The 24,940-nt window shown below is 37.6% G+C and overlaps 1 protein-coding gene across 6 annotated transcripts in view; it reads right to left on the bottom strand.

Annotated features, from left to right (window-relative positions):
- RBFOX1 (RNA binding fox-1 homolog 1) overlaps positions 1–24,940 on the bottom strand; it is a 602,126-nt gene that overhangs the window by 162,882 nt on the left and 414,304 nt on the right. For all 6 annotated transcript variants that reach the window (XM_075830075.1, XM_075830077.1, XM_075830076.1 and 3 more), the window contains exon 3: positions 7,092–7,235. In XM_075830075.1, the coding sequence (XP_075686190.1) occupies positions 7,092–7,235 (144 nt within the window). The remainder of the gene's footprint in view (positions 1–7,091; positions 7,236–24,940) is intronic.

Raw genomic sequence — 24,940 nt, 5'->3', positions numbered from 1 at the left:
AAAGAGAGAGCCCTAGGTACTCCTTACAGAACCATAATATGGAGATATTAAATTGGAGGTTCATGGAAGAACAGGATGACCGGTACAGAGAGTTTTGAGATATCTAGAAGGGGCCTACACATTTTCAAAAACTTTTGGTAAAATTTCATAATTGAGCAATCTGTGGGACTAAGGCTTGTGTGCTGTTAAGAAAATAGAAACCATTTATATGCAAATTGGACAATCCCTATGAGAATGTAAAACTACTCTCACAAAGGGCTGCTTTCCAAAAACTCTATTCTTCTTTTGCTTATTTCAGTGATGTTATGCCCTTTGCCTCCAAGACTAGGTAGTAATTATTGTACAAGATGAACTGTACTTATTTATGAACACAATATGCAGTAAGCATATAAGAACATGATCAATGAAAATGTTGACAGCTTCCTAAAAATATTTAGATACTAAAATCTGTAATCTGTTGTTGTTGTTATTCTGACTGCAAGAAAAGAGCTTGTAGTTTTTTTTACATCCCTTGGCAAATGACCTTATTACCAGAAGACATTATTTAGTCATCAGTGCAGTTAGTTTAGATGTGTTCCTTTCCAACAAACTAATTATTGTGCTATCATTAGTCTAAATGGGTCTGAGTTCTCAGCAGGAAGTGATTACAAATTATTTTTCACAGGAATAGGTAAGTTAAGGATAGGTACATAAGCAACTAAAGAATTATCAATCAGGTTGTGTTTTATTTTTTTTAAAGTATGAAATAATAATGAGTGTGTGTGTATGAAACTAGTTATAACAAAAGGACTAACAAGTCAGCACTTTAGCCCCTTAATGACCGCCAATATGTGTTTTCATATGTGCATCAGATGTACTTATACCACAGCACCGCCTTTATATGGCGCTGAGACATTAGCCTGGCACGGTGTTCCATGCTGTCCAGAGCGGGTGTCAGGCTGTCTAAAGACAATTGGGCACCTACTCTAGCGGGCAGGATAGAAATTAGCATTAATCCTGCCCGTTTAACACCTTAGATGCTGCGGTCAATAGCGACTGTGGTATCTAAGTGGTTTTAGAAGAAGGGGCTCTCTCTCACTCTATCGGCACACCTGCGACGCGATCACAGGGTGCGGATGGTTTTTATATCAGCCGCGGCCTTATAAAGCTCTGCCTTTAGTAAATGCCTATTAGGCCCTGCCAAAGTCATGGCCTAATAGATGCCTGTCAGTTTTACACTGACAGGCAATAATACACTGCAATACAGAAGTATCAGTTTGAACTTTAACTTATTCCTTTATTAGAGTAAGAAGGTAAATGAGAAAACGTATGTTTAACAGAAAATTGCATAAAAGCTTCAACAATTAAATACAAAATATTAAATGTTTCAGTTTTTTCTGTATCCATCCTTTGCCTTTATTACCACTTTCACTCTTTTTGCGAGACTTGCTTTAAGTTTAACAAAGAAATTTGTTGCAATGTGTTTCTATGATTTTTTTGTAAACACCTCCAAAGACTCAGAAGCTGGTGGGATTTTCTGCTTCCTATGATTCAAGTCATCCCAAACACATTATTGATGTTGTTCTAAGAACACCAGTAGCTTCTTCGATAACACATCTTGATCTTCACAGCAAAGGGAATGTTTTCTGGCTGTTCAATAAATTTTTTCAAGTTAAATGTTTTCCAGAGGGTATTACAAGAAAACAAAAAATCAACTACAGATGCTATATATCCCCAAACCCGGATCTTCCACCATTCTTGACTGATGGTTCTGGGTGGTTGAAAGAGTCTTTCATGTCTTCTGTAACTTCCAATGATGTTAAATTTGACGCATCAGTTCATAAAACCTAATTCCACATCTTCTACATCGTGTACAGCCAGCATCCTCGAGTTCCTCTTCCTGTGCCAGCCAGGACTCAGGTCCCTGCAGCCAATTCTGCTTTCTGCTTTTGGGATGTTTATTCATATCTGGCAGGAGACTAAGTCTGCGATTCTCCAAACAGTGGAACTCATGAAAAAGAATGCCGATAAAAGGAGAAAAGTTCCGCCTCAGTTCTCTCCTGGAGTCAAGGTCTGGCTATCCCCGAGAAGCATTCATCTCAAGATGCCCTTCCACAAATTCACTCCCAGGTGCCTCGATCCTTTCGAAGTCCTGCAATGGATTAACCCTGTATCCTATAAACTTCGGTTGCCTCCCACTCTCAGAATCCCCAACTCATTCCACGTGATCCTCCTTAACCCCTTCCCAACATTTGACCTATCCATACGCCAAAGTTGGGTAGGGGAAGTATGGAACGGGCTCACGGAGTGAACCCGCTCCATTCGATGCGGGTGTCGGCTGTATGTTACAGCCGACACTTCAGAGTAACGAGCGGGATTGCACTCTAGTCAATAGTGACCGCAGTGTTTATATCGTTAGAAAGAGGGGGCGAACCCCTCTAACAGCTCATCGCGCCCCCCGCAATGCAATCGCAGGGTGGCAATGGTTGCTATGGCTGCCTGGGGGCCTAATGGAGGCCCCCAGGTCTGCCATCTTTGTGCTCCTATTAAGCCTCTAGCAGGGCTTAATAGAAGCCTGTCAAATCACGATATACTGCAATACATTAGTATAGCAGTATATAGTGCAAGCGATCTAACGATCGCTGGTTGAAGTCACCAAGGGGGACTAATAAAAAAAAGTAAAAATTAGAAAAATAAAGGGTTTTTTGTATGTAAAAAAATAAAGATTATATTAAAAGTTAAAAAAAAACCTTTTCCCATTTCCCCCTAAAGCATAGTAAAAAAATAAATAAATAAACATAATTGGTATCGCCGCATCCGTAAAAGTCTGAACTATTACAATATATCATTATTTAATCCGCACGGTGTACGCCGTAAAAAAAAATGTAACCGCCAGAATCACTCTTTTTTGATCACCTCACTTCCCACAAAAAATCAAATAAAAAGTGATCAAAACGTTGCTTGTACCCCAAAATGGTATCATTAAAAACGACAGCTTATCCCGTAAAAAAAATAAGCCCTCATACCACTTAATCGACGGAAAAATAAAAAAGTTATGGCTCTCAGAATTTGGCGACACAAAATAAATTTTATTTTTTACACTTAGGTTGTTACTTGTAAAAATAGTCAAATATAGAAAAAACGATATATACTTGGTATCGCCAAAATCATATTGACACACAGAATAACGTTAACTTGTTGTTTTAGTTATGAATTCCGTAAAAACGAAGCACAAAAAACAATGGAGGAATCGTTGTTTTTTTCATTTTCTACCTGTTTCCTAGTACATAATATGGCACAATAAATGATGCTACGAATAACTGCAACTCGTCCCGCAAAAATCAAGCCCTCATAGGACTATATCGACGGAAAAATAAAAAAGTTATGGCTTTTGGAAGGTGGGGAGGAAAAAACAAAAAAGAAAATCTGAGAAATGGCTGCGGCGGGAAGGGGTTAAGCTTGTGGTCCTGAAAAACTTCAGTAAAGCTCCTAGGTCTGCAATTGTTCACAGCGGGTCGTCTGAGGTGTTTGAGGTAAAAGAGATTCTGGACTATAAGAGAATAGGAGGAAAAACCTCCTTCCTTGTGGACTGGAGAGGGTTTGGTCCTGAGGAGAGGTCCTGGGAGCCAGAAGAGAACCTGAATGCTCCTACCCTAATAAGGAAGTTCCCCTTACGCTCCGGACTTAAGAAGAGGGGGCGTAAGGCGGGTACTGTCACGTCCGTGGTCACGGACCACCGTCGTTCCTTACCTGGCGACGCCCACGACCACAGTCCGTTGTCCTCCCTCATAGGAGATGCCAGCGCTTGCGGCCTGCTGGCCCTGCTCCCACTGATAAGGTGCACGTGCGGTCCCGTCCTTAAAGGGCCAGTGGGCGCACAGATTAAAGTTCCCTAATCAACCCCTACCAATCCTGCACTATAAGAAGGGCTCCGCCCTTCCATTCCCTGCCTGAGCGTTGTTGTAGTTTTCCCATGTCTGTATTGCAAACGGTCCCTTAGTGTTTTCCTGCTCCCAGTGTTCCCTTGTCCTGCCTCCTATATCCTGTATCTCATGCCTTGTTCTGAACCTGTGCAGTACCTGAGCCGTCCCTTGCCTTGCCTGCTGGAATTCTCCACGTCGGCTGTCGCCTGTCCTTGTGGATACCATCCGCCATGTCTGGCGCAACCCACCACGTCCAGCCCCATCTGTGCCAGAGCTCTTGCCACCATCCGGAATATCCCAGGTACCCGTGTGATATACTCCTACCATAGACTATGTGCGTAGACTGTGAGTTGGTCAGCTGCCTCTAAGCTACGGTGGAGCGACCTAGTGGGTCCACATACCCCTGGATCGTGATAGTTTCTAATATATTGGGCCCTCAAAGCCATTTCAAAGTGAACTGGTCTCTAAGAAATAGGCTTTTAAAATTTTCTTGAAAATGTGAGAAATTGCTGATAAAGTTCTAAGCCTTGTAACGTCATGGAAAAATAAAGGGATGTTCAAAAATCGAAGCCAACATAAAGTAAACATATGGAAAATGTTAGCTAGTAACTGTTTTGTGTGGTATTGCTATCTGACTTGCAAGCAGATACATTTCCAAATGCTAATTTGTGCAAATTTTCTCTAAATTTTGGTGTTTTTTTACAAATAAAGACTGAATGTATCAACCAAATTTTACCACTAACCTAAAGTACAATGTGTCACGAGAAAACAATCACAAAATCGCTTGAAAAAAGAAAAGCATTCCAAAGTTATTACCACTTAAAGTGACACATGTCAGATTTGAAAAAATTGGCCTGGCCATAAGGCCAAAATAGGCTGTGTCCTTAAGGGGTTAAAATTCTTGTGTTTTTAATTTTTTTTCTATTATACTTTTGTTAAAGGTTTTTGTCTGATTTTCTGCTACTGAATAATATTTCATATCTTCATTATTTATTGCGAATAATATAATACGGAATAGTGTCATTGAAAGTTATCAATTATGACACATTGTCAAAAATGTTCTAAGAATATACAGTTGGTAAGAATAATTATTGCTTTTCATTCTGACATATACCATATTAGGGCATTATGAGTTCTATTTTGAGGATCCTTATCTCTTGGCCAGAGTGGAGAGCAGTTACAAGGAGTGTGTCTCGCTCCTGTTCTATATTACACAGACAACCTATTGATTTCAAGGGGCACTGTGCAATGATTAATTTCCCATGTGTTGGCCCTGCAGTGATATTGAACACTTAGTGCCAGATTTCTCCAGGTTTCTCCACAGATTATAGCTGATTGCTGGCTGTCCCAGCACTTGAACACTTTGCGACCAGCTTATTGTCAAGGGACTTTTCTAAGTAGGGATAGTCAAAAGTGGACGACCCGTTAAGCTGGTCTTATTGAGGCTTTGTAGGACATATCACTACTAATGATTAGCACAACCTCATATCAGGATATTTTTCAACATTTTTGGATATCTTCTGAAAAACAAAACAAAAAAAAAACATGCAGGTGCAGGCTCAAATGCTGGTGCAAGATCTGTGTGTGTGTGTGTGTGGGGGGGGGGGGGGGTCTAACATTTGTCATACCTGTGAAGTGGTGCCCTTAGCTAGAACACTTGCAAATTTAACATATGTCATCTAATAAATTGACTACCCCTTTAACACTATATACAGAGACTTTTATATTAAATATTGTCTTGCCCTATCCCTAAATACTGTATTGTGTCTTAGCTTGTTTTCTAACATTGAAGTAGATTTACTATTATTGATTTTCTTTTTATCTCAGGTTTTCTAGTACATTTTACAGAAACAAAAATTAGTCTTAAATGCAATATCTTAATGACCATGAAGAATAAACACATATTGGGGGGGAAAAAAAACATGGTTGTGATTGATAGCTATGTAGCAAATCTGAGTTTGCCAAAAAAAAACCTGAAATTACACAATTTATGGTATTATCATGACGTTATTTGTTGTTTTCTATAATATTGCATGTAAACTTGCTGAAGCGCACACCAAAAGTAAGGGGGACTCTTGGTCATTAGGAAATAAATGTTAGTGACTTTGCACCAACTACTTTAAAACAAAGTCAACACCTCTTTTTAATCATCTTAAATAAATTGTAAAATTGGCAATTGAGAAGTAACCTTATAAACCTGGAATGTGAAGGGATTGTCAAGCCTTTACAATTATTCTAAGCTTTACTGAACTGACTTGGAGTCTATTGGAATTAAATCTAGATAGCACATAGCTGGATTTTCTAGGACATCCAGGAGATTTAATCTTGTGGCTAATGAAATCTTCAAGAATTGATTTAGAAGTAGTTGTCAACCTTATGTGCAGGTGTAAAATTCCATCAGTCAACCGCTATAATACATCACCTCTACAATAACAAGTTAAATGCTACCTATGGGACTGCTTCAGGAAGAATCCTGAAGTAGCATGATCATGGGTGCCAGATTGATTTACTTTTCCTGCTTTACATGCTGATTAAAGTAACAACAAAGTAAAACAATTGGTCAAGATTGTCTAGAGTGGTGAAGTTTGCCTTAAAGGGAACCTGTCACATTGAAAATGCAGTTTAACCTGCAGGCAGCATGTTGTACAGCAGGAGGATCTGAGCAGATTGCTATCTAGTTTTGTTGGAAAAGATTCAGTATAACATATTTTATTAATTTAAACCTCTGCATATTCTGAGCTAAGAAATCCAGTGGGAAGTCTCACTGAATAATTGACAGCCTTTCAAGTGTGAGCACACATACAGAGATAGCTGTCAATCACTGAATAGGACCACCCACTGGACTCCTAAGCCCAAAGAGAGAAGGGATTTAGATTTATAAATTAGAAGTTACACTTAGTCTTTTCCTACACTCACACGCACGCACGCACGCACGCACATCTTTATCTATTTGCTCAGCTCCTCCTGCTCTATAACAAGCTTCTGGAGGATCGGACTGCATTTTTAACATAACAGGTTCCTTTTAAAGGTGATGTTTCTACATATTTCAGTTGTTATGGCCTACCTTATGGCAGGACTACTCACTCAAAAAAATCAGGATAGGATTTATTATATCTGACATTTGTAATCCTAAATGCACACATTGATCTCATTACTGCACTTTGCATAAAAATATGATTCATTACTCACCCCAAACATTTGTCTAAGGTCTGGATCTCTAAATCTGAAAGGAATATTTGAAACATGGAGTCTCTTCGGCTGTGTTTTGTTTTCTGTGTTTTCAGAAGACTGTGTCTGTTGTTGTCCATCAGTCTGTGCTGAGTCATCTGTTTGCTGTAATTTAAAAATATATATAACTAAATTATTATGAACAATTCACGTCACTCTATACTGTAGACAAATTTATACATATAAAAATTATAATTAAATTGATAAATATTTCAACACAATTCATAATAAGTCAGAATATGTCACAATTATTTAATCATTCAAGTACATCAAACTTACTATTATTTTTATTATTATTATTATTTCTTTTATTTGTCTCTCTCAAGTCATTTACTAATTCTGCTGACCATATAAGAAGTGTTACTCCAATGTGCCTCATCTTCTGTGTTCGGCTTCTTAATGGTATGTTAAAGGGGTTGTATCATAAAGTTCACTCATGTTGATATGCCCTATTATGCATATGCCAGTTTGGGACCCTCCTCTATGAGCCAGAGTGGAAAGAAAATAAAGGTGGTTAACCACCACGCCGATCAACAATACAGCTAGTTGATCGGCGCTCGTTTACTCTATTCAAATGGAGCAATAATCATCAATATGGGTCCGAATTATTGTTACTATGATCATGCATTCCCATACACTTGAATCTCGTTGGCAGCAAATTCCCTGTTTACATAGCAAGTTGTGCTGCTGACTAGCGACCATTTATTTATGGTATTCTTAGGCCACTGCTTGTGTCTCCCTAGCTAGCCCTGCAGATAATAATAATAAGCATAATAAGAACCATATCCCAAAAAACATAAGATGCATCGCCTGCTCATACATTTTGATGCAAAAGCTAACAACATGTATCATGCATAGTGTAGGTAAATTTTTGCCTTTTGAAGAGGTACAAAATAAATTGAATTTGCCTACAAGACATCTATATCTACAATATATAAGGATTTGCAGCCTCTTCAATAATATGGCACAACCTGAAAATAGAATTAAGGTAGGGGTGAAGTTCAAAAACTTAAAGGCTATGTAAACCTTTGAATGGCATTTTTTTTTTAAATAAAAAGTTCAGTTAGTTTGATTGGTACAACTTTCTATACAGGTTTTTTGTATTAAAAAATTGTTTTACTTCTTGAGATACAGCTTCTCTGTATTCTCTATACAGAGCAGCTGTATCTTTCACTATGAGCTGAATCCATCAGTCCCGCGGACCTGAGGGGTACAGAGTCAACGGGTTCTGCATGTCTATATATATATATTTATTCGTCCAATTATTAAGCATGCTTGAGAAAGGCTCCATGTAAAGAGCCGAAACGTCGCACAGGGGCCAATAAAAAGCAGTTTATTCTATCACAAATTGGAGTGCTGTCTCTTATTGGACGAATATTGAGGATCTGGGAGCAGTGATCGGGTTCCTGGGACGTGCACCCACCTATATTCCTGACTGGTGCTGCTGGATGGTGGACATTCTATATATATATATATATATATATATATATATATATATAAATAAATATATATATATATATATATATATATATATATATATATATATATATACCATTCAAGGGTTTACATAGCCTTTAATGACAACAGAAAAAAACCAGAAATAAAATATCAAATATTTATTCAAATTTGGTTCAGGAAACGCTTAACACTAACAAAGAAGAATTAATTTCAAGGAAATAGACTTGAAGTATGAAAATAGCATAAAATAGGTGCCATATAAGACAGTATACTCAAGGGGTATAGAAAAATCAGGAACATAATAGTTTCTGAAAATTGGAGGAAGCAAACGTGGAAAACAGCACATCAGACCCCATTTGCTTTCAATAAAACTCTACACAGTGGTAAATACTTTTTTGTAAAAGAAGACAAAAGTAGTGTAGGTATGATACCTTTATTGACTAAGAAGAAAAATTATATATGCAAGCTTTCAGAGCACACAGGCTCCATCTTCAGGCAAAATACGCCATGTGTCTTTTTTCAACCATATTAACTATGTAACTATATGTGAACAGCGATTTTTAACACTGAAATTTTCTGTTAGGTTTTTTAACCCCTTCATGCACCTGGATGAAACTGCACATCCTTGTGCTGGGGTGGAAGTATGGAGCGGGCTCACGCGCTGCAGTATGTCAGCTTTATATTATAGCTGACATCTTGCACTAACGGCCAGGAACAGAGATGGCTCTGTTCCTGGCCATTTAACCACTTAGATGCTGTGGTCAACAGCGACCGTGGCATCTAAGCCCTTAGAAAGATGGGGGCGGCCTCCGACAGCCCATTGGCCCCCAGTGACACGATTGCAGTGTGCCGATGGTTGTCATGGCAGCCCAGGGGCCTAATAAAAGCCCCCAGGTCTGCCTTATTTCTGCCTCTGTTAAGCCGTATTACACATTAGTATTGCAGTGTATTGTACTAGCGATCTGACAATCGCAGTTTCAAATCCCCTAGGAAGACAAATAAAAAGGGTAAAAAAAAGTTAAAGTATTCAGTAGTGAAGAAAATATAAAAATATTAAAAGTTAAAAAAATAAACCCTTTTTCCATTTTTACTCTAAATGAATGTAAAACATAAACAAAATTGGTATCACCGCATCCTTAAAAGTCTGAATTATTACAATATAATATCATTTAACTCGCACGGTGAACACAGTAAAAAACAATTATTAAAACACCAAAATTGAACTTTTTTGGTCACTTGAGCTCTCATAAAAACATGTAAAAAAATGTATGTACCAAGAAATGGTACCAATAAAAACTACAGTTCGCCCTGCGAAAAAATAAGCCCTCACACCGCTCAATCGAGAAAAAAATTAAAAAGTTATGACTCTCAGAATGTGGTGAAACAATAGTTTTCTTTGTAATAGTAGTAAAACATAAAAAAAAACTATATAAATATGGTACTGTCGTTTTTACCACATTGTGAAAGCCGTAGGACAAAACCCAAAAAACTATGGAGAAATCACATCTTTTCAATTCCACCCCACAAAGATTTATTTTTCAGTTTTCCAGTACATTATATGGTACAATAGTGCCGATAGAAACTGCAACTCCTCCCGCAAACAATAAAAAAGTTATGGCTTTTGGAAGGTGGAGAGTGAAAAAGGGTTAATAATTTGTGACTTGGGTTTAAATATTTTTGTTATTTGTCACTTGTTATATTTTTTAAAGGTTTTTTTAAATACCAAATATGGCTCACCACTTATATTACTTCAATGTCCCTTAAAATGTAAAAAAAAAGTTAAGGTAAGGGCTTTTGGTATTCTTCATATTAAAAATAGATTACAAAAAAATAAGTACATTGTATCATCAGTTATGCCTTCTGTAAGTATAACAGGTATTCTTTTTGCTATCTTTCAACTTGGCAAGAATCCATTTGTGAGATTATATTTGGTTTCTTGAGAAGCCTGAACTATATTTCTAAGAGATTAGAAGCATTTACATAAGTGCTAAATTACACTATTATAAAATTACACACAGAAACAAGTTTTACTATTGAGAATTTGCCAGCTTCAGACAATACTTACTTTGTTGTTTCATTTGCATCCATATTTAATGTAACTGTAACTCTGATCTGATATAAATTACAATATAAACTCATATATTACTTCCACACGTTTTCTTTTATCATCTATTTTGCCAACATTCACCAGCTGCTTTACTCAGAATTATATTTTCAAGCTGTAATATAATAATTTAATAAGGGCTCTCACTTATAAGATGATGTGTAATGTTGTTATGCAATGTGCTCAATTTATACATATATATATATATATATATATATATATATATATATATATATTTACAGTGATTTTAAAGTAACATAGTTGTTCTAATAAATATGTTTCCCCTGCTACGTATTTTATTTAAATTTTTAAGACTATTTTTACAAGAGTCACCACCTTCTCAAAGCTAACTGAAGTAGAGGTACCATAAAGGACTTCTGAGTTATGTTGTAGATGTAGACTATATATATTGCTTCAATGAAATATTGTCTCCACTTGGGGAAGGACAGAAAGATATTAAGACTTTAGGTTATTCCACGTGGTAAAAATAATGTAACAAAGGGTCCTTTTACACATGTTGGTTATAACAATTTGTGACAATCAACTACTAAGCTCGACGATCAGCGGTCGTTTGCTCTTTTTACTAAGAGCTATAATCAGTAATGTATGGGGAAGAGTGATCGTTACTATGATCGCTCGTCAACCATGCATTACCCTCATGTCGGCAGCACATCTTCGGACATGTGCTCTCGACAACGATAATATTTTCTGCTGCATAAACTAGCAAATTAGCCGATGAACGAGCGTTTGCTCGTTCATTGGCTGATCGTTCCAGGGCATGACTTCAAGGGAACTTTGACTAAAGTCTTCCTACTCTTTTAATTTTCTAAGTAGAGTTCCAATTATGGGGAATGCAGACACTGAATGTCCTTTTATGTGGCAGAGACGCTGTTGGGCCCCCTAAAGCACTATGGCCTTGGTGCAACTGCAACCCTACAACACTACTATCTATCTATACATATCCCATTAAATGTCTTTTTTTGGAATTGTATTACATAGTTACATAGTTACATAGTTAGTACGGCTTAAAAAAGACACATGTCCATCAAGTTCAACCAAGGGACGGGAAAAGGGAAGGTAAACATTTCTACACATAGGAGCTAATATTTTTTTGTTCTAGGAAATTATCTAAGCCTTTTTTAAAGCCATCTACTGTCCCTGCTGTGACTAGCTCCTGCGGTAGTCTATTCCATAGATTCACAGTTCTCACAGTAAAGAAGGCTTGTCGCCTCTGCAGGCTGAACCTTTTTTTTTCCAGACGGAGGGAGTGCCCCCTTGTTTTTTTGAGGGGGTTTTACATGAAACAAGATTTCACCATATTTTTTGAATGTGCCATTAATATATTTATATAAATTAATCATGTCCCCCCATAGTCGTCTTTTTTTAGAGGGCTAAATAGGTTAAATTATTTTAATCTTTCCTCATAACTTAGATTCTCCATGCCCCTTATTAGCTTTGTTGCTCTTCTTTGTATTTTTTCCAAGGGCATCCTTTCTATGAACTGGAGCCCAGAACTGAACTGCATACTCTAGATGAGGCCTCACTAATGCTTTGTAAAGTGGTAATATTATATTGTTTTCCCGCGAGTCCATGCCTCTTTTAATACATGACAATATCCTGCTGGCCTTTGAGGCAGCTGATTGACACTGCATGCTGTTATTTAATTTATGATTTACAAGTACACCCAGATCCTTCTCAACAAGTGACTCCCCCAATGTAGCTCCCCCTAGGACATATGATACATGCAGTTTGTTGGTACCCAGATGCATAACTTTACATTTATCTACATTAAACTTAATTTGCCAACTGGATGCCCAAACACTTAGTTTTTTTAAATCCGCTTGCAATTCACGAACATCTTCTATAGACTGAACTATATTAAATTTTGAAAAAAGTCTGTCTATCTATCTATCTATCTATCTATCTATCTATCTATCTATCTATCTATCTATCTATCTATCTATCTATCTATCTATCTATCTATCTAATGTAATAATGTATTTGAATTATACACTATTTTGTATAGATAAATAGTTTCTTACGTGTGTCTTAGTGATTATGCTCTCAATGCATTTTGTACCACTTGAAGTGGAACATATCATTTGTCATTTCATCAAAAAGGTCATGTCCACTCATTTTCTGCATGACTCTCTACAGATCTACTAGTGTGCTGTTGAGATTAACTTTCTAATTTAAAAAAACAGACAAACAAGTATTTATATTAGAACATTATTGATGAGCAATGTCTAGGGAGCTATGGCTACAGTATCAGCCAGTCATCACGAAGCCACTGTGACAAGAAAATCACTTACGCATAAGCATATAAAGTGTTCATGAAATTGCTTAGCTCATGAAACTGTCTTTTTTGTAGAAATAAAACACTGATATGATATATGTATGTAACTTGACATATTTTTATAATCACTTATTAAAACTCTAGATGCAAAATTATAGAGTTTTAAAATGGAGTTTTGTAAACTGGTCTGAGCATAAAAATAGTCACAGTTTGTGTAACACAGTCAATACATACTTCAATTCAACTAAAGGATATGTAAACTTTGCAAACATTTTGTATTGCTCCACTACATCTAGAATAAAATATAAAGCAGATTTCCAAATAGTCTTGTTTACAATAAAACATCATTAAAAAATCCTACAGTCTTGTGTCTACAGCTCCCATGTCGTTTTAAACACCATCGTTTTCTATGTTTTTATGCCACAAAACTGGCAAAAATACATTGATAAATCTGCCTCAATCAATTGATATTTTACTTATTGTTTTATGACTTGAAAATGCATTTACAGTCACAATCAGAACTGTGTAGACAGTCCCCACAAACATGTAGAATAAACTTTAGACTCCAGAGATGGACAATTATACAAAGCAGTCAGTAGAATGAACAGGTTTTCACTTTACTGACATCTGTGGCTTCGCTGCCTGATGTCTGCTATTGGGGTCCTGTCCGGCTGCCGCCATATCCGTTAAATTGTCTGTTAAACTTGCCAAAATCAGTAGGTTTATCTGACTTTAGGATGCATTTTAGCATCTGTATCTGTATTATACTGAAAAAGTTATACTAAAATAAACTTAAAAGAACTTATTGGGATATAAAAGTATCTTCTAAAACATGTGAGGTGAACAGACAGCTCCTCCTTAAATCATCATAGGAACTGGTGCCAATCTATATTCAATTTATTTGAATTGTGGGAGATCTCGGTATTGGGGGTCGTAATAATAAATCTAAAATGTGGACACATGACGCCATCTAAATCTGGCCCTAATCTAATGTACGGCCATCTGAAGGCGCTTTTTGGAGAAGGCAATCTAATAAGGGAAAAAAGTAAAACGTGAGTTGTGTCAACAACATGTCAAGTAGACGTAATGGGCTAATGGCTTTAGTCTGACATATTTAAACAGTAAATAGTTAATAACCTTGTGAACTGATCATGGTCTGTTTATTCCATAAATCTCCTTATTATAGATGCTTTGCTTTGATCTGTACATATCCATTCCATAGAATAAAATTATTTAGAACAATTATCATCACTTAATAGTACAAGGATGAGATCTGTCATACAGGCTGGGGAGTTCTCGAAATAAGAAATGAGTATGTCCAAGTTGCTGTTATATTCTCCTTTACTACCCTCCCCCATTAACTGTTAATACACTTATGCTCCCTTGAGTAGCACACAACAGGGCACCTACCAAATAAGAGGTACACTGGAATTTTTATGTGTAAAAAGTTGAATGCTACCTTTGAAACCTTAAACTTTGGTACACAGATGTCCTAATGACATTAACATTTTCTGTTAATAATAGATAAATAATTGATGCACTTATAGAAGCAGCGTTATTAAGACGAGCCTACACTGGATTCCTTTCAATGATTACAAGTGAATTATGTTTGTTAAATACACAGTATAATCCAGTGCTGTCATATATTAATTATTCGTTTCTCCATTCGTTATGATTAGCTGCTCTTCCCTGGCCTTTAGTACCCCTGTAAATTACTGGTCTACATGCACACTATGACTCCTGGCAATTAACAACACATTTATGCTCCATGTATCAACTCTGGAAAACACAGTGACCTGGTTTATTTTCAGGGCCTTCTACATAATTAAATGTTTACCTTGGCGTTACATCATACTTTCATCTCTGATTCTATAATCAATAAATAAATAAATAAATAAATAAATAATGAAGCGTTTGAAGAGGATTGAGTACAGAAATAAGTGGTAAATGATTTAACAATGATTTCCAATTTCTCTTTTATTTCATTTCCACATTTATTTCCAATAACGTTTTCAGTTTAACTGTTGGACTTCTTACCTAATAAAGATAATGGAATAGAATCTATCTATCTATCTATCTATCTATCTATCTATCTATCTATCTATCTATCTATCTATCTATCTATCTATCTATCTATCTATCTATCTATCTATCTATCTATCTATCTATCTATCGTTCTAAGCCAGTAGGATTTGAACGGGTTCAAAATGCGTTTGTGCTATTATTGTATTAGTTAAATTTTCAATTAACCTCTTAACGCCGAAGGACGGATATATCCGTCCTCTGCAGCTGCTAGTTCGCACAGGAGGACGGATATATCCGTCCTGTGATGGTGCGGGTACTGCTACTGTACCCCTGCGATCAGCGGCAGGAGCACGGCTGTTATACACAGCCTGGCTCCTGCTGCAACTGCCGGAATCGAAGCCCACTCCAATTCCGGCAGTTTAACCCATTATATGCCGCTGTCAATAGTGACAGCGACATCTAATGTGTTTGACAGAGGGAGGGAGCTCCCTCTGTCACCCCATCGGTGCCCCCGCAAAGAAATTGCGGGTTGCCGTTGGGTTTCCATGGCAGCCGGGGGCCTAACAAAGACCCCCAGGTCTGCCTTCAGCAAATGCCTGTTAGTCCATGCCGGAGGCATGACCTAATAGATTGGCTGTCAGTTTTACACTGACAGGCAATAATGCTTTGGTATACTAAGTATACCAAAGCATTATATATGCGATCAGCAGATCGCATAGTAAAGTCCCCTGGTGGGACTAAAAAAAAAAAAGGTAAATCAGTGAAATAAAGTTTGTGAGAAAAAAAAAACAATTACAGTCAAAATCAAATAAAACTACTTTTTTTGCCCAAAAAGTGGTTTTATTTAGTAAAAGTGTCAAAACAAATAACACATACACATATATGGTATCCCCGCAATCGTAACGACTTGAGCAATAAAATCAACACATTAATTAAACCGGCGGATGAACGGCGTCCAAAAAAAACGCAAAAAACTACGGCAAAATTCTCTCTTTTCTCCCATTCCCCACATAAAAAATAGATAAAAGTTAATCTATAAGTCCTATGTACGCCAAAATAGTACTAATGAAAACTACACATTGGCCCGCAAAAATAATGCCCACATACGGCCACATTGACGGAAATGCGGCGATACAAAAACAAGTAATTTTTTTCTAAAAGGGTTTTTATTGTGCAAACGTAGGAAAACATATAAAACCTTTACATATTTGGTATCCCTGTAATCGTGCCGACCCATAGAATAAAGTTAACATGTTATTTACGCTGCATAGTAAACGGCGTAAATTTATAACGTGAAAATTAATGCTGGAATAGCTGCTTATTTTCAAGTTTCTCCTAAAATAAAGTTAATAAAAGTTAATCAATATATTATAAGCATCTAAAAATGGTACAATTACAAAATACAACTCGTCCCGCAAAAACAAGCCCTTATATGGCTATGTCGACGGAATAAAAAAAAAGTTACGACTCTTGGAATGCGACCGTGAAAAAACAAAAAATAATCCTTGGTCATTAACGTGTAAAATGGCCTGGTCATTAAGGGGTTAAAGAAAGCTCTTATAAAGTCATGGGACCATTTTATAATATATACAGGGGACTCCTCTGGCTAATGTAATCACCTGGAATATGATATGGAAGCAGCTTGCTTTGTTTACATTGCAGTGCACTCAGAAAACCCGACAAACCAAATTGCGAAGTATTTTTAAACCATCACTGACCCATCTCTGATCAATCCATCCAATTGCCAAATCCAAGATAACAAAAAAATACCAGTGCATGAAAGTACAATAAGGCCTGTTGCACACGTCATACCTGTGCTGTATTGATTCATGATATTGTAGCTATAGCCTGCTATCAGTCCATACTGTACATCCATGCTTTTATATGGAGCTGTTGTCTCCTTGATTGCGTGAAACTCTGCAAGGAAAAAATTGTGGTGTGCTCCATTGTATTCCTTATTCTGGACACATTGGGGCAGATTTACCACTGTTCTTGCCGCAGTTGTGGCCTAATTTGCACCTTTTTTTGCCGCAAATCAATTTAGACAAATGCATTATTGATTTTAACCAAAACGAACAGATTTTTGCCCCTCACTAGACACTTTTCAAAAGCGCCTAGAAAAGAGGCATGGCTTACTGGTAAGGGACATGGCATAGCATGTTTGCTAAAATTTTGCCGCCAAGAATTGCCATACACTAAGCCAATCAAAAGGTGGTATAAGGGAGAGAAAAGTGTCTAACATGTCTAGCAAGATTAGCCAAATTTATCATAAAGCGTACGCCATTTTAATCAATTTGGCGCATTTTCGGACTGCCTGGTCTAAGTTTACACTGTGTAAATATTAGGCAGCTTTAGTAAATCTGCCCCGTTATGTTCTAGCAGCATTTCTCCTACAGCAGAATGGGATGTCTCACGGCCATAGAGCATCACACGTGTGTAATACAGACCAGTAGGGTTAACATTACATATAGGCTCCTTATAGGCTCTGTATACACAGCATTGTCATGTGCATAAGCATTTTTCCTAACTGGACACTACTAGATTCTTCACATTTTATGTTTCAGTAGGTGATCCAAACACATAAATAGATTGCAAAGTGTTCACATAAATATTGCTGTTTAAGGCCCCATGCTCGCGACCGTAGATTTCATCCGTAATTGTGGACTGTAATTACGGTCCATAATTGCGGACCCATTCATTTCTATGGCCGACGGATACATTCCTGTATATTTATGGGAAGGTGTGCGTGCCTTTGAAACCTTTCGTAAAAACACGTCCTATTTTTTTATTTTACGGACCATGCTCCCATACTTTATAATCAGAGCATGGCCTGCAAATGCAGACGGTTATCCGCGGCCTGCCGTGGCCGTAATCATGAACTGTGATTACGGGCACAGTCGTGTGCAAAGGGGCTAAGGACTGCATATGCAATCTTCAGATATCAGCAGTTTGCAGTCAGAACTATCCAGATGCGTAACTTGAAGCTTATGGGTTCCAGTTTAAAATCTGTAACAGGGCACCCACCTACCATGTGTAATTTATAACACTGGTGTGTTCTTATGTGGCAGACAGGACCTTGGACCCCTTCAGGCACCAGGGTCCTGAAGCGACTGCTACCTCTTCTACTCCTCTGGATCTATCGAAGTGTTGTTCTTTTGTGGTCAAGCAGCTTTTTTACTTATTTGCCTTGTGGACACTTGAGTAAACAGGTCATCAGCCGATGACTTTAGATTAGCAAGTACCCTAGCCCTGCATGTTATGATTGGAACATCCTCCAGATAAATAGAGCATCTAATATCATTATTTTAGGGATCTAGTATTTAAGCAACTATTTCTAACTGGATTAAAGTGACAGTAACCATCTGATGCCTATGTAAATGGCACTTTTAACATCTCAGCAATTTGACAGCTGTGTCACTAATGAATGTCTATTTTATTTTTTAGAGACACTAGATGCACCAATCAAGCTATTTCACAGGGGGAAAAGCATGTGAATTTCTTCTAGGCATTATATGATTAAGTTGACAATATTATGTAGCAACGCTTGAGTACCCACTGTGCTGTACTTTTGACCAAATTGATTTGTGTAATGAACACTTGCTCTGTCTCTTCTCTAAGCTTGAATAGGGCTCTTGATTTAACCAGTAATGCTGGAAGCCAAGTGAATTTACAGCCCCCACAGTCATTCTCACTCAATGTGAAGAGAATAGCAGCAGCCTTACAGGAGCAAAGCATAATTCAATACATTCTGCTATAAGCAGAGAAAATAATATCACAGAGCTCCGCAATATACCTATTTGATTTGATTTGTAAACCTGATAAAAAAGCAATCGAGAAAAGTTCAGGGCACAAATATATATGAGTCCTGAGAAAAATATGAGTACATTGAATGTGTATAAAGCTGAGGAATATCATGCATATTAATTCAGATTCAGACGTTCTGCACCAGTCTTACCAGCTTTTTATTCGTTTTCTCTGAGGCAGAGACACGAGATACCTTTCTGTATGGAATGTAACTGTGAATTGTCTACTGTATCTGATCGAGTTCAAAAAGTTTTCCATTGCCATTGAATATGTCAACTTTCCTGTATATTTACATAACACTTCTCATGTACACTCAAAAGAGTTGCATAGCTATCAATAAATATCCCTAGAACATTAAACGACATGTGCTGTAGTTTTGTAATAGAGCCAATCTGGTCCCTAAGTGCTGGCCTCTGGGATGTCGGCTGTACCAATGTGGGGCTATAATAATGGTTTTGTCAAGTAATGTCTTATCCATAGATGTTGAATACATATATAGACTATAGAGACTTATGAAGTATCCTTTCTTTATGAATGAGATACAATATATAGTCTGTGAGGTCATTATTTTGGCTTGCATGTAATAGAGACTCAATAATGAAGCTTAAAGAGGCTCTGTCACCAGATTTTGCAACCCCTATCTCCTATTGCAGCAGATTGTCGCTGCAATGTAGATAAGAGTAACGTTTTTGTTTTGTTTTTTAAAAACGAGCATTTTTGGCCAAGTTATGACCATTTTTATATTTATTCAAATGAGGCTTTCTAAAGTACAACTGGGCGTGTTTAAAATAAAAGTACAACTGGGCGTGTATTGTGTATGTACATCTGGGTGTGTTTACTTCTTTTACTAGCTGGGCATTGTGAATGGAAGTGTATGATGCTGACGAATCAGCATCATCCACTTCTCTTCGTTAACACCCAGCTTCTGGCAGTGCACAGACACACAGCGTGTTCTCGAGAGATCAAGCTGTGACGTCACTTCCTGCCCCAGGTCCTGCATCGTGTCGGACGAGCGAGGACACATCGGCACCAGAGGCTACATTTGATTCTGCAGCAGCATCGGCGTTTGCAGGTAAGTCGATGTAGCTACTTACCTGCAAACGCTGATGCTGCTGCAGAATCATCTGTAGCCTCTGGTGCCGATGTGTCCTCGCTCGTCCGACACGATGCAGGACCTGGGGCAGGAAGTGAGTGACGTCACAGCGTGATCTCTCGAGAACACGCTGTGTCTGTGCACTGCCAGAAGCTGGGTGTTAACGAAGAGAAGTGGATGATGCTGATTCGTCAGCATCATACACTTCCATTCACAATGCCCAGCTAGTAAAAGAAGTAAACACACCCAGATGTACATACACAATACACGCCCAGTTGTACTTTTATTTTAAACACACCCAGTTGTACTTTAGAAAGCCTCATTTGCATAAATATAAAAATGGTCATAACTTGGCCAAAAATGCTCGTTTTTAAAAAAAAACAAAAAACGTTACTCTTATCTACATTGCAGCGCCGATCTGCTTCAATAGGAGATAGGGGTTGCAAAATCTGGTGACAGAGCCTCTTTAAGGGTATGTTCACACGGCTTATTTTCAGCCGTTTTCCGGGCCATAAACTCCCTGAAAAACAGCTGAAAATACGGGGGTTGAATGCCTCCAAACATATGCCCATTGATTTTTTTTTTTTAAAACGCCTTGTAAAAAAGAAGTGCATATCACTATTTGAGCCGTTTTTCATTGGGAAAAACAGCTCCAAAAATGACCGCACAAAGCGCAGCAAAAAACACCTGATGCATAAAAAACAGCTCTGTATTTTACAGCCGTATTTAGTTAGCCTTGTGAACATACCCTGAGAACTATATGGGGTTTATTTAGCCACTTTTATTAAAACCACCACCGTTTTAAATGAAGTACTTGTACGTGTTGCAGTAGAGATTATTGTTAATTTTTTTTAAAATATTTTCCTGTTTATGTATTCTTTTTGGTGTATTGATGTGGTGGTGTAAAACAGATGGATTATCAATAAGAAAAAGTTTTCCCCCTATTCATATTACTTGAAAAACAGGAAAACACAGTAAGGCTCCGTTCAGACCTGTGTGTTCCGTTGATCTGCTCTGTCAGAGGAGCAGAACAAGCGAATAACGGAAGCAACAGTTTTGTTGCACAATGGACACCGCCGGCGGCCAACGATACCCATTGACTTTAATGCTTTCCGTCGGGGTGTCCGTGATTTTACTGGAGACAATAGCACAGCATGCAGCACTATGGTCTCGGGTAATCTCTCGTAATCTCGGCCGGATCTGCGATGGAGGCCCCTGACGGAGCCTCCAGCGCAGATGTGAATGAGGCCTAAAAAAATTGTTCTGACACGGTTTTTCTAAAATATTTTATCAAATAAGTATAGCACCAAAATAAAAGCTTTTAAATAAATTGTACATCTTATTACAAATATAGAAAGGCCAAATATGTGAGATGGTGACATTTTAATAACACATTTTGTATAAAATATGTATTTTTTTAGTTATTTTATTTTTTTTGCAGTTATTTTTGAAATTTGCATTTATGCAGTTATTTTATTTTTCGACACTTTTAAATTTGTCATTATTATTAGTTTTGTTACTTTTTTTAAGACTAAGAGATAAGATATAATAATATTAATGGGGTTTTCCAGAATTTTAGGATAGGCCATCAGTGTGTGATTGGCAGCGGTCTGTCCCACGTCCCGGTCAACGAAACAACGGGAATGTAAAGCTTGTTATCATGTAAAATCCTGGGACATTCCATATAGGCATATGAAACTATTCCCTACAGCATTTGTTGTGATTCAGCCACTATCTTGGTCTCTCTAGGATCAAGGGCTGCTTGATTGTGTCACTGGCTTTCCCCAGAAACAAAGGGGCAACTTGCAAATAATTGTGCACTTCAAATGTTTATGATAATGATAAAAACAAATGTGTAGGTAAAGTAAAAGTTTACACAGTTTAGGATTAAAACATTCAGGATGAGTTCAGATGAGGCAGCAAAAAAATCAATGCAGAATTTGCTGTAAATGGTTACTTTGCTTAATATAAATTTTGAATGCAATAGGAATTTCAAATGTAAATGTTATATTCTCTTAGTATATGGCGGATAAAATTTCCATGCAGCATTGCAAAATCACCTGGATCTTAAAGTTTTCAGTATTCTTACCACACAAACAAGAAACTAAGAAGAAATGTTTCAGAGCTGCTGATGAAGTATGCATTTAACATCTGTTTCTAAATTAGCAACATATTTTCAATTGTCACACAGTGAAATATTTGCCATCCTTACAAATTATTTTATGCCACTTTTACATAATGTTCTCATTCAAAAACATGAAAACTATCATGTGAAGGGCAATAAATTAACAAGTAACCTGCTGTTATGCTTTGAATCAAAGTAATGTAGATTTCACTTTTGTGTTGCTTAGATTTTATATTTTTCACAGGCTAGACTGTTTTAAAGAAAAACTTACAGTGTGCATATTCTATATGTGGGTGTGATGTACTATCAAATCCAATCATGACATATAATACGTTAAAAGTACAGCAGGTGTTGTTAAAAAAAACAACAAAGCAACAAATTAAACAGAAATGTATTCATAGAGATCTATGGTACCTGGTCATTCATAGTAAATTTTAATTGCATGTGGCCATGCTGAAGTTCCCTGTACAGCAGGTGGCCGAGGCACAGCTGTCCAGGGAAAAACAGGGAACAAGACGCAGCACTATATCAGTGCTGGGGCCCCTTCATTGTCTAGATCGGTGGGGGTCCCAGAGGTTGGATCCCTACGGATTATAAAATGATGGCATATTCTAATGATAAATTATAAAATGGGAATAATCCTTTAAATGTTCTATTCAATCAATCCTGCTAAAGCTCTCTGCACATGGCAGAGACCATGTGCACAGAGCCTGCATGGCAGTATACAATGTCCTGTGGCTGGACTGTACTCTCTGCGTATGTTTCACTTTAATTCCTTGCACAGCAGCACTCTCAGGCACCGGCTGTCAAGGAAAATCTTTGGGGACACAATACTAAACCAGTGCTGTAGCCTCTTCATTCTAACGATTGGTGGGGGTAGAAGAGGCTGGACCTCCACCGATCAGAAAGTTTTCACACATATTACTGATATGCGCTGATTTTATGAGATGGGCATAACACTTTAACAACAAATTGTAATAACAATCATATTTATAGTTGTATGATTATTTTCTATTGGCTAACTGAGTAAACTACAAGCTCGAGAGAGAGAGCCTTGGTTTCTTTCTCAGGCTTTACCTGGTCCAGACAATGTCTGAAGAAGCGACCTAAGCTGTCTCGATAATTTGCATCTGTAATCTACTCAGTTAGCCAATAGAAAATATATCATACAACTACAATTCTTGTCCCTACGACTGGCAAAATAGGTGAAGCGCTCTACTATTCAGGGTTTTATGGTAAGCAATATATTTTTGGCAGCGGAAATGTAGTTTTATATTCAAGCAAGAGTCAAAAAGAGTGAGAACTGCTGTTTGTTAATGGCTCTTCTGTATGTATAGGTGAGTATAGGTGAATGAAAAATTTTAGGTAGGTATTGTATGTACAATAGTTTAATCTATATACACACAGCAAGTAACAGTGAATATCTCAGTAAATTTATTGTCACTTTTTGCCCTTTTTAAAAAAAAACAAAAAAAAACTCCTACAATAGCAGAACATGTAATAAATGCACAGTAAGTGCTACAAGTCACAGAAGCAGAATCCAGCCCTGGTTAAATATGCTGGTTCCTTCATTTACCTTACACCACCGACCCTGAACACAGAGAACTACAGTATATTTCAGTATGAGAGATTTATACAGGAGATGTGGAAAAAGTTAATTCCCCATACAAAATAAATGTCAAGAACAAAGTGAATAGCACCTTCTTAGCAAATCAATCCTGTCTAGAGTTCTTTTAATCTTCCAATATCTGTCTTCAGCTCAAGGCGAGCAAGTACCCACTCTCTCCATCATTTTTCCCTGTGAAGTTGGCTCATGTCATGTATGTAAAGCCCCTTTTGTTGAAGGAGCTGTGTTGATACAACCTACTGCTGAGTGGACTTGCCAGATCAGTTTCTTGCTGTGAAAAAAAGGCTCATCACTGTAGAAAACTACTTTTAACTACTTTTAACGCAAATAAAAGGTCACTATTTGACGCTATTCTTTTATTACTTGACCTATGACAGAAGACCAACAGATTATACAAAATCAAGCTTAGTTGTCATTTGTAATGTATTGTGCCAGCTATTTCGCTAGCCAGTGGAAATTCATAACCCTTTTTAAAATAATATAAGGAATTTGCCGCACATTTCAAACACAAGATTGATAACATTAGAGAAAGCTTCAATCTAGTCACTGCAACTCCTCTCCACAACTACTCAGTGCTCTTCTCCATAACCTGCTTCGCCACCATTTCTAAAGCTTTTCACTCTACTCTCCAATCACACATGAGTACTTGAACCAATTCCATCCCACCTCATCCCTTACTAATGTGTTTATCCCAGCCCTAATCCATCTCTCCAACCTATCACTATCCATTGCAGTCTTTCCTTCATTTAAACATGCAACCATCACACTCATCTTTAAGAAGACATCCCTCGACCCATCCTCTTTATCCAACTATGTCCCCATCTCACTACTCCCATTTGCTTCAAAACTCATTGAACAGCATGACTACCTTAAACCGTCTTGCTACCTCTCATCCAACTCTCTTTTTGACCATCTATAATTTGGCTTCTTACCCCACCACCCTAATGAAACTTCTCTAACCAAAGTGAATAATGATCTTTTAACTGCCAAAGCCTCACAGCATTACTTTATGCTCCTCCTTCTAGACCTGTCATTTGCCTTTGACACCGTTGATCACTCCCCCCTGTTACAAATGCTCTAATCCCTTGACATCACAGACTTGGCCGTCTCTTGGATCTCCTCATACCTTATCAACCGAACGCTTAGTGTCTTCCACTCACACACCATGTCCTCATCTCACCCTCTCTCTGTTAGACCCCAACAAGGATCTCTCCTGGGACCCTTGCTCTTTTCCATGTACACCTTTGGCCTAGGACAGCTCTTGAAATTCCATGGCTT

The sequence above is a fragment of the Rhinoderma darwinii genome, chromosome 6 (genome assembly GCF_050947455.1).
Source record: "Rhinoderma darwinii isolate aRhiDar2 chromosome 6, aRhiDar2.hap1, whole genome shotgun sequence".
Taxonomy (NCBI): domain Eukaryota; kingdom Metazoa; phylum Chordata; class Amphibia; order Anura; family Rhinodermatidae; genus Rhinoderma; species Rhinoderma darwinii.
The sequence above is the reverse complement of the archived record's forward strand: the minus strand, read 5'-3'. Positions and strand labels throughout refer to the sequence as shown.